Here is a 14874-nt window from a genome sequence, read left to right on the forward strand (position 1 = left end):
AAATATTATTAAAGATGATTACGCGGTATATTAACGTTAAGGTCGAAATATTGTACTGATTTTACTTATAAGTGAATTTCTCGCGATGTCTACGAGGACGATGCAATGTTACATGTGTAGGTACCATTTATATATATATATATATATATATATATATATGTATATATATATATATACATATATACATATGTATAAGTATATGTACATATATATACTTATAAAAAGACAAAGCAGAGACCTGTTTATATAATTTTAGCAACTAAGTTATTATTTATCCGCACTGTGATTTGCTCTTTTATGACTTTTATGACAAAATAAAAATTGAAGGAGAAATAAAAAAATATACCGCTGTAATGATGATATACATACATATATATATATTAATTATATATATATATATATATATATATATATATAAAATTAAATAAAACCGTGCCGACGTTTAGACAGTGTCATATGTTACATATCTTATACATATACAATTTATTTTAGGTATCTAAACTTTTATTAATAAAAATTTTATTAATAAAAACCACTCTCGCAACGAGAAGTAGAATATGTTATTTCTTATCTTAAAAAAATATGTCTATTTTACAAACTATTATAATTAATGCATTACATGTTTTATAATTTTATTCTACGTTTTCATGTAATGCTTTAAAAATATACTTCGTACTTGATAAAGAAATAAAGTGATATCCGAGACTCTGGAACGTTCAGAAGAATTCTTTCTAATGCTTAGTTTGTTGAAATGCTCTTTCTTTATTCTCGGTTCAATTTGTTCGACTAAAATGATGATTAATTGTCTCAATAATATTAACTAATTATATTTGTTATTTCAGATTTAATTTAGAATGTTACATACCTGTCCAGTGGTTATCACTATATGATAATTGAACAAAGTATTTATTCTTTGCCTCTTCATTGTTTGTGAAAAAAGACATTTTTATGAACTGACAATTCTTATCCTCTTGAAGACTTATATGTATATCCAAATGTACTTTGTATTTGAGACATGCACGTTTAATGGCATCCCATTGTGAGATTTTCTTTTTCTTCCTTTCTTCTACTTCTGCAAACATTAAAATGAAATAAGAATAGATTCGATTGGGATAGAAACAATGCAATACTGAACTTGTATATTCAAATCCAGGAAAAAAGGTGTACTTACCCTGTTGTATATCTACCATTTCTAGTAATAAGGCTTCTCTTCGTGCCTTTGCCTTTTCCAGCTCATCCTTGACATCCTCCTGTGACTTTATTATATTTGATATCTTCTTATCTGTTATTTTTTGTTGCAATATGGCAGAGTCTATGTCAGATTTTGCTGCGCTAATTTCCTGTTGCAGCTCTGACATCTTATCCGTGTAGACAGATTTCTTTTTACTACAATCTGCAAAGCAAAGACAAAAGATTGCTCTTGTTGGCCCAGTTCCATTAATGTAAGATTAATTGTAGTTCAACTTACTATTTACCTCTTTCTAATTTTTAGAATTCTTAGAAAAAAAATAAAGAGTAACCAAGATTAAAGTTTAATTTTACATTGATGGAACCGGGTTTTGGACTCATAAATGAGTTCTCACGAGTAACTTCTTGCTATGTGAGTAGATACTATGATTTTTTTCATCGATAGTTTTTGACAGTTTGTAATTACAAAAGTACATAGGGGACTGTACCCTTTTCATAGAGGTGCTTCTGCTCGATACTGGCGTCGACACGTAGTCGAAACTCTCGACACGACGATATCCATTCATCCTTAATGTTGTTTTGGAAGATGTCACTTTGGAAGATGTCGAGTACATTGCACTTAAGCCTCTCAATAGCCATTGCACTCGCGAATAAGTTCGAGTAAATAATAACTGTACTCCAGACCAGTTGTATGATTTACACCAGTCATAACCATATAACTGTTGCGTTGGGACGCGTTCAAAATATTTTGAATAGAAGTGATGCCAACGTCGCGTCACGAACGTCACTAGATTCCAAGTCGATAAACTAGCGACTGGCGAGTATTTTTATCAATTTAACTTCCCACTACACACGACTCTAGTTCGCAATTTTTCGAATAAGGTGGCGCTGAAAATCACTTCTTTTCTTGTACGTTTGATTCAAAAAAGAAACCGCGAATTCATTCATGTCCATTTCTATCAATGTAAAGTAACTTCAATAATACTTTTAATTATGCTATCTTTTTCTAATTTTTAAAGCTAAGGAAAAATAAAAAATAAGTAAAATTGAAATTCGTTTTTTGTTTATTCGCATTCACAAGTGTGTCCACATTAATCCTCAATTACTTGAGATCATAAAGTGCTATAAAAGAATTAAAAAGTAACAGCCGAGTATTAACAACAAAAATTTCCATTTTTAACAACTTTAAGACTAATATTATATAAATATGTATATACAATAAGTCCCCATATATTAAACAAGAAAATGTTGATTGCGAAGAACATAATTATCGCAACTTAAGCGCAATTAATTTCTTACAAAAGGATTTCTCTACCTAATCAGATACAAAAACAAAGCTTGCTGTAAAAAGATCTAAATATTAAAAAAATAAAAATTAAGATTTTTTTTAATTTTACATATATTTTATGATTTTGCATTTATTATTTAATTTTATTTCGAAGACAAAAATATGTGGACATTACATTTAGTACTTACATATATAATGAATTATTTTTAATATATTGTAATAAAATAAATCATGTATATCTGATAGATATAGATAATTGTTTTTTGTAATTATATTCTGAATCTTTGTACGTAAAATACTATAATTATAAACTATAATTATAATTATAACATAATTATAATAAATTATTATATATTACACTTTGTTTTGACAGGTACAATCTGTAAGACTAACTAAATGTAAAAATACTGAGCCTCTTTAGATAAAAAAATGCAACGAATATTTGGCACTTAACTTTGGTATTTACCGAATATTCGACAATCATGTGTTGGATAACCGAATATTCGAGTATTAGGCACATTTAACCTTCAAACCGTACACTAGTGCGAATTCGCATTACGAAAATTTTTAATTTGCTGACAGTTGTGCATGAACAGTTGTTATCGCGGCTTATCCCTACTACATTAAATGCTTTTTCATTAAAATTTGTGATACCATAGGATTTGTGAGAAAATTATACTTCAGAAAAGAGTGGTTTTAAAGAAATATCTGTTTTAATCTTCAAGAGGCACTTGCAATTAAAAATGTCAAATCCCAATTCGCACCTATGTACTATTACTAGATGGAAACCTCAAAGGAGGTATACGATTTAAAAGTTAATAAAAACAATGGACATGCGATATTCCCACTTATAATTAGTATAACTCAAAGTTTGTTCGTGTCGCATGCTCCCCAACATATTATCATAGTTCTTACTCTAACGCACTAATTAGAGAGAGTAGAAGCTATGACAAAACAGTGATGAAGTAAGTAGGAATATTAACAAACAGGTTGACAAAAAACATTAAAGAGTTTAAAACATACTTAATTATTGTTTTTAATATATTTTAAACATGGTTTTTTATAATGTTTAAAGCATTAAAAATATATTTAAGAACCATGTTTTATTCTTAAAAAAAGTCTTTGCCAATCCTGGTAACAAAGATGAATACTGAAACATTTCAAGTCAACAGTACCTATTATTGATAGCTCTGATATAACAAAGAAACATATATTTTGATGTATTCATCTCTAATTTTGATGAGCTTTTAATATATAATATTATTTTGTAGACAAAAATAAGATACACATATTTTTTATGTGTTCAATTGCACTTTTAAGAGGTGAGAGCTCATAAAAATCAAAGAAAATACTTCCATGCGGTCCTTTGTTAGATTGTGCAATATAGAAGGTACTCATTTTTAGTAAAATTATTTTCACTGTTTTTTGTGAAGAGAGCGTATACTATAGTTAAAAAAAAATTCGATTCTTACGTTAAAATTATTTAATATTAGGCCGAATACTTAAACAATAATATTTGATGTTCGGCCGAATAGTAAAAATATTACCGAAGTTACCTAATATTCGTTGCAACTCTACTTAAATCTTCTATAATTGCTCGAACGATAATGAATTAATAATCGGCGCTTTTGCTTTCCAGGATACTGGCACTTCTACCACTAACAGACTTCCATCATCTTTCACAGTCAACACCTGTTTTGTATCCTTGCTTTTCGATTGCATTTTTTGCACAAGATCTAAGTCTAAGTTTGTTATCTTTTTTAAGTTGTCAGTATCAGTCATGTCGATCGATTGTAGAATATATACTGGTTCTTGAGAGGATGTGGAATCATCTTTTGTAAAAAGAAATTTTTTTTAAGATACATTTACACACAGTAATATATTAAAATCTATTGGTAAATACTTGCTTGTTGGTAACGTAGGGGTGTCATTCGGGGGATTGCAATTTGTTTGCTGGAAAGATGTCAATGGCGGTGGCGTAGTTTGAGTAAAAGGCATTTGAGTTGATTTCAATAGTGTTACCGATTCATTCTTGCTAACGTCAGAATTACCTGTAATATATCAATGTCAATAACACAGGCCCACAAAAAAGGGGATTCTGTGCTGGGTCTCCCCTCCAGCACAGGATATTTTTTTTTGTGGACCTGTGTAATTATAGAACTCAAAACAATAGCTGCTTTCCATTTTCACACAAGTGATATTAATTTTAAAATTATGCAAATATCTTATATTCAAAATGACTATAATGCTTTGATGACAAAGTGATTTAATGATAAATCATTTTTAATGTAAGTAATTAATAAGATTTAGTAAAATACATGATGAGCTTATGCAGATTGTAGATAAAAATTCTGTTAAATCTCACTTAATAGAATGAAAAGAAATGTACATTCAACTGAATTATGATGTCATAAATGAAATAATTATTTGAATTTTGATATAAATAGAAAGCAACTAATGATACTGCAATATTTCATTTATTTGATTCAGTGATACTCAACCTGTTTCATTCTCTTTGTTTCCCAAATCATTTGCCTTGTTACAATTATGTTTTGTAACTTCAAGCATTGTATTTCCACAGTTATCACAAGATAGGGATTCCTTGGTATGATTCCTCAAGTGATATACCATGAATGAATCGATACCTGTAGTATATTTACACTTATTGCATTGCAGCAAAGATTTCGATGGTATCTTCTTATTTTCTGGATTTGAGTCATTCTCGTTCGATTTAATACTACAGGCAATCTCTTTCACCCCAGATCTCGTGATCTGCGGTGGTTGACATGGCTTCGGTTTGTCACTACTACTGCGAAGCTCTCCTTCATTCAGAGAATACTTTTGTTCTAAAAAGCGCAGAATATGATTCCGCGTATCACGCACTTCAATTTCCAATCTATCCAAGGTGTTAACGAGGATACCGCAACTGCGGCAGATCACATCTTCCTCGGTTATTACGACCATGTATCTGTAACAAGAAATCGAACTTATTTAACATCTTGTCTTGTGGTACAGGAGATGCAGGCCACTTAACGTAGATTCATCACCTTTCGCCAACTAATTCTCCGAGTTTCTCGATTACCCTGGCCTGCGAATTCTGCGTTCTGCAAGAGGCCAAAGCATAAAAGCGACCCTTGACATCGGCGTCGCAGACAAAACACCGTGTCTGATTCTTTGCTTCTTCGTTGTTGTCAGCATAACTTTCCTTGTCCATCTCGAAAATGTAGGCAAAACTTATGAATTCTCGTGATTGTCAAAATTGTCAAAAACTGCAACTGCAGTTTGGATTAGTCTGGAATTCAATATCGAACAACCGAGTGAACGTCGTCAACAATATTGATGAATATACTCAAACATGTCGGCACCGGCCACCGCAAGCTACAAGATGTTCAAATGTTTAGTTTCAGATTTGGGTTAAGCTAGGTTACGCACAGGCGCAGTATCTATTGATAGGCGAGAAAACAAATCTACTGGATGAACATGAATGAAATCAAATTAGATATCGAATTCTTTCATCCAAATCAATTTGTATTTATGGTGACATTTTTTTGTAAACTATTACATACATTTATTTGCATTATAATATAATTATTGTTTTTTTTTGTAAGTTTTTCTTGAAATATTATCTCCATTAGATGCAAAAAGTATGCGAAAAATAAAAAGAAAAATATAAAGAATGAAGAATCAAAACATTATGACAATAAAAATTTACTGGAAAGAAAATATTTCTTTTATATATTTTACTTATTTTAATAGAAAATATGCTTGTTATTGAAAGTACGTAATTTTACATTTAATTTTTTTAAAATAAAAACTATGACAAGTGAAAATGTTTTCTAATTATTTTTCGAAGACGAGAAGTATGCTTCAGAAAAAATATATTAAATAGATATAATTTGAGTAAAACTTATAATTAAATTTAATATACATATATTTAATTTATTTATTATTAATTTAAGAAATAATTCTAATTTATTTCAATTGCATTAAATCAAATCGGATAACAATTAATAAATAAGCGAATATTATCTTTAATATTATTTATTATGTCTTTCAATTTTTTTATATATTTATGCATATTATACTAATATGTATATTATAGATAAAAGTTATTTAAAAACTGGCTACATAAAATGTTATCTCTAGCACAGAGAAAGCAATATCTTGTTAGAATTAGTTTATTGATATATTCTTTAATTTATAAATGTCAACAATAATTATAAATATAACTACAGAATGACAATTGGCATAATTGATGAAGTGTATCATAATGATATAATAAGTTTAAACATAGAAATTGATAAAACACATACAATTGTTCTTATTTTCTATGCTTTTCTTGCTTAAGCAATATAAAACCATTTGAAACAATGGACTCGAAGCGATGGAAATCATTTGCGTCATATATTTATTTGAAGGAATTTTAGCTGAAAATTCATATCGCAGGTAATTTTAAAGAAACATTTAAAGACATATTTTAAACATAGTTTATAACAATTTACATCGTAGTTTTTAATTCTAATACTTCTAATAGTTATTCATTTTTATTTTATTTTAATATTATATGAATATGATAAAAACGACGCAATATTAAATTTTATTTTCTTTTTTCGAAAATTATGTATTTAAAGCGTTTTCTCTCTTTAGTCCCAAATTACAAATCAAAATATACAGTATTTTTAAAATTTGTAAATTCATGTGGGAAAGGAAATAAAATATGACTTTAGAATTTATGGTGTAGAACACTGACAAAAAATTCATGCACTGAATTTGTTTCTGCGAATAATAGGAAATCTAACAAATACTCGCAATCGTGCAACACTCTTAATCATCGCAAATTATATTGTATTCATTACAATTCATGAACAATTGTGTTCATTAGACTTCCTAAGTTCTTACTACACGCTACCATAGAAACCTACGTTGCTATACGTTAGCAGAAGAAAATTCAGTGCATGAATTTTTTGTTCATATTACCTATAAATTAAAGTTCGATATCTTGAAAAGCATCATATTATAGTTATTAAAACTTTATGAAAATACATGAAAAGAACGATTTTGTTAAATATTTAAAAATTTAGATAGATACAGATTTGAAAATAATTTTTTTAGACTATCAAAATAATTATATAGGAAATTCAAGCATGATAAGCAATGCTGCAAAGAGTTTTGACATTCTAGCAATCAATTTGAGCATTCTGTATAATTTATTTTATATTAAATTATTTTGCTAATTCAACAAAATTATTTTCTAATCTGTATCTATATATTCAAATTTATATGATACTTTAACAAAACCGCTCTTTCTTTATACATCCGTCTCAATGATGGTATCTGTAAATACGTAAAAAGATATCTAATCGTTTATTTGCTGTTCATAAAATTAATTCTATATACATATACAAATATTTTTCATCAAAAATTCTTTAGAGAAGAATTATCATTTCGAGACTTAATTATAGCCCTCATATGTTTATTCGGCCTCTTCCTTCAAAGTATCCTTCAATGTAATAATGAACTATTATCATATCGAAAAAAATCACATGATAACAAAAAGGAAAAATGGAAAATATCGTATCGCATTTGGTTGCCGCAATTCGCGCGCGTATGACCGATCTCTTCGTGTCGTACGAGCAGCCTAAATATAGAGTGACACTGTGGCATTAATTTGTTGAATGGAAAGATAGGTGCGTTCATGCTCGAGGGGGACCGAGCATCATTGTGGGGTAGATCGCGACGGGGTACGGCAGAAATCTCGGCATCCGTGCGAGCCCTACCTCAAAGTCGTGTTCAGTTAAACGTTCGGCTAAAAAAAAGGGGTAACTCCATTCCCCTTCTCAAAAGTTCCACATTCTATACTGAAGATCTCGGAAGTGATCTCGCACGTGGAAGAAGCAGAATATTTAGCAGGATGCCGAGATAAGGACCAGTGCAAGAACATTGACAGTGCAGGAAGACTGGATATTTTGGATCGTGACAACTGCGTATGTATCGCTTGCGATTTCCGCGCAAAGCTAAAATACATCAATCATTCCTTTGGCAATGGAGTCCTTTTGCTTCTTTGAAGTTACGTGGGAAAAATATCTGAAATAAAATATAGACCTGTCCATCATACTGCGCGCGCATTATCTATAATCAAATTGTTAATTGGTTTGAAATTTCTTTTGAAATTTAGCTTTTGATACAACGATTGTTTTGCACGACTTTATGATTCCTAATTAAATAAAAAAGATGGGATCTTTTCGTCATACGTTGTCGCGAGACGTGCGATATGGGAAGTATTTATTACGATATCGCAGTACACAGGACACCATGAATTAAATAATAAAATAGGACAAGGTTGTGACGATGAGAACGCATTCGGTGAACGCTATGATTCCCGGAAGTGGCTCGTTATTCATCGTCCGTCATCATCAAGACCCTTGTCTACTATATGTCATACCTTGTACGCGCACCTCGCGCTCGTGCGCGCGACGACGACGACGATGACCGCGGGTATTATCATGCGAGAACGCAAATTTCATCTATTATTTATATTAGGGACTTATCGTCATCCCCTGCATACTCTCCTCGAGCCTCTCGTAACACGTCCGGCCGCTCTTAAAGGGCTTTCTGTTTGTTAAGGTCGACGCAATTAGATAGGACGCGGTCACGTCACAAAAACTTCCTATACATAGACGATCAATTATCAATAGTTAATTATCAATTAGCCCTTCGTTCCTCCCTGTCTCTTTCCACTTCACCATCATTTCAACGGCCATCCCGTTCCAGCGTTTTAATCAGAAAGAAGAGCACAAGTTACACACAGTTGGCGAGCCGATCTCCACTCACGATCGACCTGTTAGGATGAGGTGAGTTCTGCAATTTCGATCTCATCCCGCGATTTCGTCGCCGCAACGAATAATGCCTTCAAGGGGATCGACCGGCCGTCCCAAGGTAGACAGATCCACTAGTCCTCTGCCGAGGAAACCGGCAGCGAGTCCCGTGAATCCGGTACAGGAGCTGAAGGCCCTCTTCTCCGAGCCCACCAACAACCGAGCTCCCTCCAATGGCGAAAAAGAGTCAGACTTTCGTTTTGAAGCGATACAATGCCTGCGACAGTCCTCGATCATTAAGAGGCCCAAGGACCTACCAGAACGAGGAAACTGGAGCAGCAAGGTGAGGCATTGGTCAATCTGCACAATATCTAGATAGAATCCGGATTTAACTTATAGATACAATTTCCGTACTTTTCTCTTTTAAAGATCGAATTCATTTTGTCCGTCGTGGGACTGGCCATAGGTTTGGGAAATCTATGGCGATTTCCATATCTTTGTTATAAAAATGGCGGTGGTGCTTTTATGGTGCCCTACTTCATCGCGCTTGCACTGGCCGGTATACCTATGTTCCTGATGGAACTGTCCTTAGGTCAGATGCTGACGATAGGTGGTCTAGGTGTTTTTAAAATAGCACCTATTTTCAAAGGTGATTTTTAGAGAGCACTCTCAGTTTTATAGTTTCATTAAAATACTTTTGGGAGGATGACAGTGACAATGTTGATCTTCATACAGGCATTGGATATGCAACCTGCGTGCTTTCCTGCTGGACCAATGTGTATTACATCATCATTCTCGCTTGGGCGCTTTTCTACTTCTTGGTCTCCTTACGTGCTGGTGAATGACTTTATTTTATACATGGCACTTCTGCAAGAGGTGTTATTTTTTGTTTTTTTTTGGGAGGGGGGGGGGCTGTAGAAAATCAGAAATTGTTACATTTATTTAATATAAATTGTGCACAGACGTACCATGGAGAACCTGCGACAACTCGTGGAATACGCGTTACTGTATCACGCCTGATGAACGTTTGAACGTGTCATGCTGGCAGGACGACTACTGGCCAAATAATGTCATATGTGCCACATCCTTCGGAAATTTGAGCCACAGGCTGTTGAAGGATCCAGTGAAGGAATTTTGGGAGTAATTATAAATTGGGATTAATTATTGGTCCAGTAGATACCTTAGTTAATCAATTACAGTGCAATCAAAAAATATCTGCGCCTTTTGTTACAAGGAGGCGCACCCTAATGATATCCTCGGGCATCGAAGACGTAGGTAATATAAGATGGGAACTGGCCGGCACTCTCGCGGTCGTGTGGATCATGTGTTACTTTTGCATCTGGAAAGGCGTTAAATGGACCGGCAAGGTAAAGCGAGCTTATGATAAATCTTGACCACTTTCAGACGTAGCGTATGAATTACACGATGTAATACAGGTCGTCTATTTCACGGCGCTCTTTCCGTATGCTTTGCTGGTGGTACTGCTCGTGCGAGGCTTGACGCTTCCCGGCGCTTCGGAAGGTTTGAAGTATTATGCTACACCGAATCTTTCGAAACTCGGCGATCCTGAGGTAAAACCATCAACACAACGTCGATTTTTCTTTTAGTTGTACTAGAATATAGATATTACAATTATTGACATGATTATTGTATAATATGTGCAGGTATGGATAGACGCGGTAACGCAGATATTCTTCACTTACGCTCTCGGCCTAGGCGCATTGGTAGCTCTAGGCAGTTACAACAAATTTAACAATAATGTTTACAAGTAAGAATCTTCTATCTATCGATTATTATTTTTTATCCTCTTTAATTTTATTATTTTTGTTAGATTTTATTTGCTTAATTTGACTTTATTATTTCTATTTTTTCTCTTCACTTTATTTTATTATTTTCGTTCAATTTTCTTTTCATGTTTATATCCTATTATTTTACCTGAATTCTAATGACTTTTATTATACTGCAAAGTTTATTTTAGTGCTTGAGAAGGTGTCATTCCAGAGCGCATAATAAAAATCATTTGTATAGCAGATTATACATATGCAGTCTTTTTAATACATTATAGAGATGCTCTCATCGTATGTGGAGTCAATACTTGTACCAGCCTGCTTAGCGGAGTAGTCATATTTTCTGTGGTTGGTTTTATGGCCCATGAACAACAGAAACCAGTGGCCGATGTAGCTGCTTCTGGTAATTATCCTTCCTTTTAATCTATTTCGAATTATAACACTAATAATTTTGTTGTATTCATTATTTTGATTAGGACCCGGTTTGGCCTTCTTAGTTTATCCCTCGGCGGTATTGCAACTACCCGGGGCGTCAATTTGGTCAAGTCTATTTTTCTTTATGCTTCTTCTAATAGGGCTGGATAGTCAGGTAATGTACATTCATCAAATCAAGGATCGACTTCTGTTATTCTAGAACTATCACGGATTAATGTTAATGTTAAAAGTAAGTTGCATTCCAGTTTTGTACCATGGAGGGCTTCATCACCGCTGCTGTGGATGAGTGGCCGCGAACACTCAGAAAACGGAAGGAATTGTTCATCGCGATTGTATGTCTGATCTCGTATCTAATCGGGCTTCTATGCGTCACAGAAGTGAGTAGATTAAATTTTCCAAATATCTAAAAAATGTTTAATAAGAGTGTATAAATATCTTATTTTTTTAATTTTGTATTTTTTGACAAGAGAAGATCAATCAGATTTTTCTTAGTACTAATCAGAATTAATTTTGTATCTAGGGCGGAATGTACGTGTTTCAACTGTTGGACACGTATGCCGTAAGCGGATTTTGCTTACTCTTCCTGATGTTCTTCGAGTGCATCTCCGTCTCATGGGCATTCGGGGTGGACCGATTTTATGATGGCATACGAGACATGATAGGCTACTATCCTTGTTTCTGGTGGAAAATATGCTGGACATTTACCACACCTGCTATTTGCGTGGTAAAACTTTATCCAATTTGTCCAGATTATACGTGACTTCGAACTAATATGCTACTTTTGATTTATATTTTGTATTTCTCTCTTATATATAGGGTGTGTTCATCTTTAATATCATTAAATTCGTCCCTGTGAAATACCTCACGTATGAATTTCCGTGGTGGAGCCATTTATTGGGATGGCTCGCGGGTCTTTCCTCGATGTTATGCATTCCAGGTTACATGATTTATATCTGGTGCGTTACATCCGGAACTACCTCAGAGGTATATAATATCGTAAAAAAGAATTACACACGTAATATAATTCAAGAATTATTATAATATAATACAAAAAAAATAATGTGATAACTTATTTCTTTTCAGAAATATCGGAAATTGATAAAAATAGAAGACGATGTTGCTGCCTTGCGGAAGAAACTCAATCCAGTCAAAGCCGCTACCATCGACGCGGAATTTGAATTATAAAATCGTATTCATGCCTTTTTCAATCACATAGATTATTTGATGGATGCGATGAACTATAGTATGCTAATGGGAAAGATTTGAGCGCGCAATTGAATGTTTGCGATTCAGAATACATCAGAGATTTCACTAGAATAGCATCAAGATGAGGTATCATGCGTTTATTCATTTTGAGCGCAACCTCATCGAGAAAAACGACGTTTATTAATTAAACTAATCTATTATATATCTCTATAATCTGCTTTCAACATACCGTATGAAAAGAAAACGACAATAATAAAAAAACTTTGCGATTCGTTCGAATATGTTTTGATTTATATTCCTCTTATGCCACAATTATACATCCTACGCATTAACAAGATGCTAAAATTCTGTTCAAAACAGCTTTTACCTTAACTGATATAAAAATCAAATATTTTATTCTTTTACATTTAAATGCTAAAATATATATATATATATGATTCAAAACAATGCCTAATAGGCATCTCGATTATATTTCTGCATTTTTACGTTATAATAAATCATACTTTAAATAATTTCAGATATACTGCTCGTTGTGTGCAGCTGATGCAGTAAAGAGTTTTAGTTCTTTATTGTAACCAGCTCAACTCATTGCAACTTCAGCTCTGCAAATCTTTATCCTGCATCTGTTTAATGCGTATGAGAAGTTGCTCCTTCCATTGTTCTTCCGAGATCGCATTTGCCCATTGCGGAATGCAAGCTTCGGGAATGGTAATGGACGCCATTACGGATTTTACTTCTTTGATCTTAGTTGCATCTAGATCAATGTCAGAACGATTGTGCGAACATGACCAGACTTCCAATACCTCTGAAGAACAACTCTAAAATATTGTAGGTCTTTTTTAATTGCAAATTCATTGTGTTTATTATTACATATTATTGTCACGCTTTTGTCACATTATTATCATGCTTTTAAGGCAGAACATAGATATCAATCTAAATAAAATATGCTGGATCTTTACATTTATAGAAATAACATTTATAATAATATGTAATTGATTTATTTGCTCGCAGAAAAGATTCTTTTGGATATTATTCAAGTGTAAATAGTACAACTATAAAACAAAATCATTCTGATTCGAACATTTTCATAGTAATTTTCTTAATTTAAAGACTTACTTGCTGGGTTTCAGTTGTTGGAACAGATGATGCTTGATTAGATTCGCTAAATCCGGTTAGCCATTCGTCATTCTAGAATAAAAAAGGAATGTTTTTAGTTATTCAAGAAATTAAATGACTTTTAAAAGTCCTTTGCATTAGAGAAAAAAAATATTGCTGCTTTATACCTCTTCTTCGCCTAATATGGGTTCAGCATCGGTAGAAACTTGGGATAATGGTAAATATCCCGCCATACCCATATCTTCGTCGTCGCTGTCTTCCTCATCATTCCCCGCTCTTGCGTCCAGGACTGTATTGGGAACTATCAGATTATCTTGAATAGGTTCTTGTGTAGGCTCAGGCGACATGATGCATCGATAGATTCAGTTAACTCTTTAACAAAAATTGAAATAAATATTAACATAAATATAAAAACAAATATTAACATTGAGCATAAGTAACATGTTTGTTATCATATATGCAATTCGATTCTCATCAATATTGACATGTAAATTGATGTCAACATGTAATAATTTTATATGCCAAAAAACAAATATAATTTAGTGTACTATTATTATATAACTTAGATAAAAAAAATCGTAAAAAATAAACATAAATAAAAAATAACAATAAATAAATAATCCGATGATATGACTCGAGTAAATTTCAAAACGACAAGACTTGGAAACGAGTTAACGAATTATAACGAGTTAACGAATATGTTGATTGATGTTGATGACATTCTTAATAATAAGATAAACACAAATAAAAACAATTCATCAATAAATCGAAATAATCCAACAACTTATCAATAAATCGAACAGAAATAATTCAATGATTGAATTATATATGTACCATTTTCCAAGGCTTGTAATTGCAAATAAATTCGAGATCACCACGTAGTGCCAGTTTTGACGGTTCACCGTTGATCGTCCTCATAAATGCGCCTATATGCGTACGCCATTTTGAGAAAATTGCGTGAGGCACAATCTGTCGAAAAACGTCCCAAGATTGTAGTGAAACTTACTTGAATCGTAGTCGGTATCATAGATCGCGTACA

The 14874-nt window shown here is 32.7% G+C and overlaps 4 protein-coding genes and 1 pseudogene across 5 annotated transcripts; 1 reads left to right on the forward strand and 4 right to left on the reverse strand.

The window, feature by feature from the left end:
* Positions 1 to 482: 482 nt before the first annotated feature.
* Positions 483 to 2104, reverse strand: LOC105148506 (hypothetical protein). Its single transcript, XM_011060293.2, has 4 exons — positions 1677 to 2104; positions 1172 to 1393; positions 866 to 1072; positions 483 to 786 (listed from the first exon to the last, which is right to left on the reverse strand). Exons 1-4 carry the CDS (start codon positions 1825 to 1827, stop codon positions 638 to 640), a joined length of 729 nt encoding a protein of 242 aa, XP_011058595.2. The 5' UTR covers positions 1828 to 2104; the 3' UTR covers positions 483 to 637.
* Positions 2105 to 2234: 130 nt separating this feature from the next.
* Positions 2235 to 6051, reverse strand: LOC105148440 (uncharacterized). Its single transcript, XM_011060161.2, has 4 exons — positions 5524 to 6051; positions 4978 to 5444; positions 4384 to 4527; positions 2235 to 4308 (listed from the first exon to the last, which is right to left on the reverse strand). Exons 1-4 carry the CDS (start codon positions 5688 to 5690, stop codon positions 4064 to 4066), a joined length of 1023 nt encoding a protein of 340 aa, XP_011058463.1. The 5' UTR covers positions 5691 to 6051; the 3' UTR covers positions 2235 to 4063.
* Positions 6052 to 6501: 450 nt separating this feature from the next.
* Positions 6502 to 9204, reverse strand: LOC147908138 (uncharacterized; annotated as a pseudogene).
* Gat-1B (GABA neurotransmitter transporter-1B) lies at positions 8320 to 12998 on the forward strand. 2 transcript variants are annotated; one of them, XM_011060158.2, is made up of 15 exons: positions 8326 to 8460; positions 9248 to 9327; positions 9391 to 9634; positions 9721 to 9940; positions 10027 to 10128; positions 10254 to 10431; positions 10526 to 10658; positions 10728 to 10862; positions 10956 to 11059; positions 11357 to 11481; positions 11555 to 11667; positions 11759 to 11890; positions 12034 to 12237; positions 12330 to 12497; positions 12597 to 12998. In XM_011060158.2, the coding sequence occupies exons 2-15, from the start codon at positions 9323 to 9325 to the stop codon at positions 12696 to 12698; spliced, it is 1965 nt and encodes a 654-aa protein (XP_011058460.1). In that variant the 5' UTR covers positions 8326 to 8460; positions 9248 to 9322; the 3' UTR covers positions 12699 to 12998. The 2 variants fall into 2 exon arrangements, with proteins under 2 accessions (XP_011058459.1, XP_011058460.1); XM_011060157.2 differs by having other exon boundaries at positions 8320 to 8460; positions 9248 to 9634.
* Positions 12989 to 14804, reverse strand: LOC105148439 (uncharacterized). The gene is made up of 4 exons (XM_011060160.2): positions 14670 to 14804; positions 14003 to 14207; positions 13836 to 13907; positions 12989 to 13537 (listed from the first exon to the last, which is right to left on the reverse strand). Exons 2-4 carry the CDS (start codon positions 14180 to 14182, stop codon positions 13316 to 13318), a joined length of 474 nt encoding a protein of 157 aa, XP_011058462.1. The 5' UTR covers positions 14183 to 14207; positions 14670 to 14804; the 3' UTR covers positions 12989 to 13315.
* Between the last annotated feature and the right edge of the window lie 70 nt (positions 14805 to 14874).

Source organism: Acromyrmex echinatior, chromosome 11 (assembly GCF_024713525.1).
Source record: "Acromyrmex echinatior isolate Ae372 chromosome 11, ASM2471352v2, whole genome shotgun sequence".
In the NCBI taxonomy this organism is placed as follows: Eukaryota; Metazoa; Arthropoda; class Insecta; order Hymenoptera; family Formicidae; genus Acromyrmex; species Acromyrmex echinatior.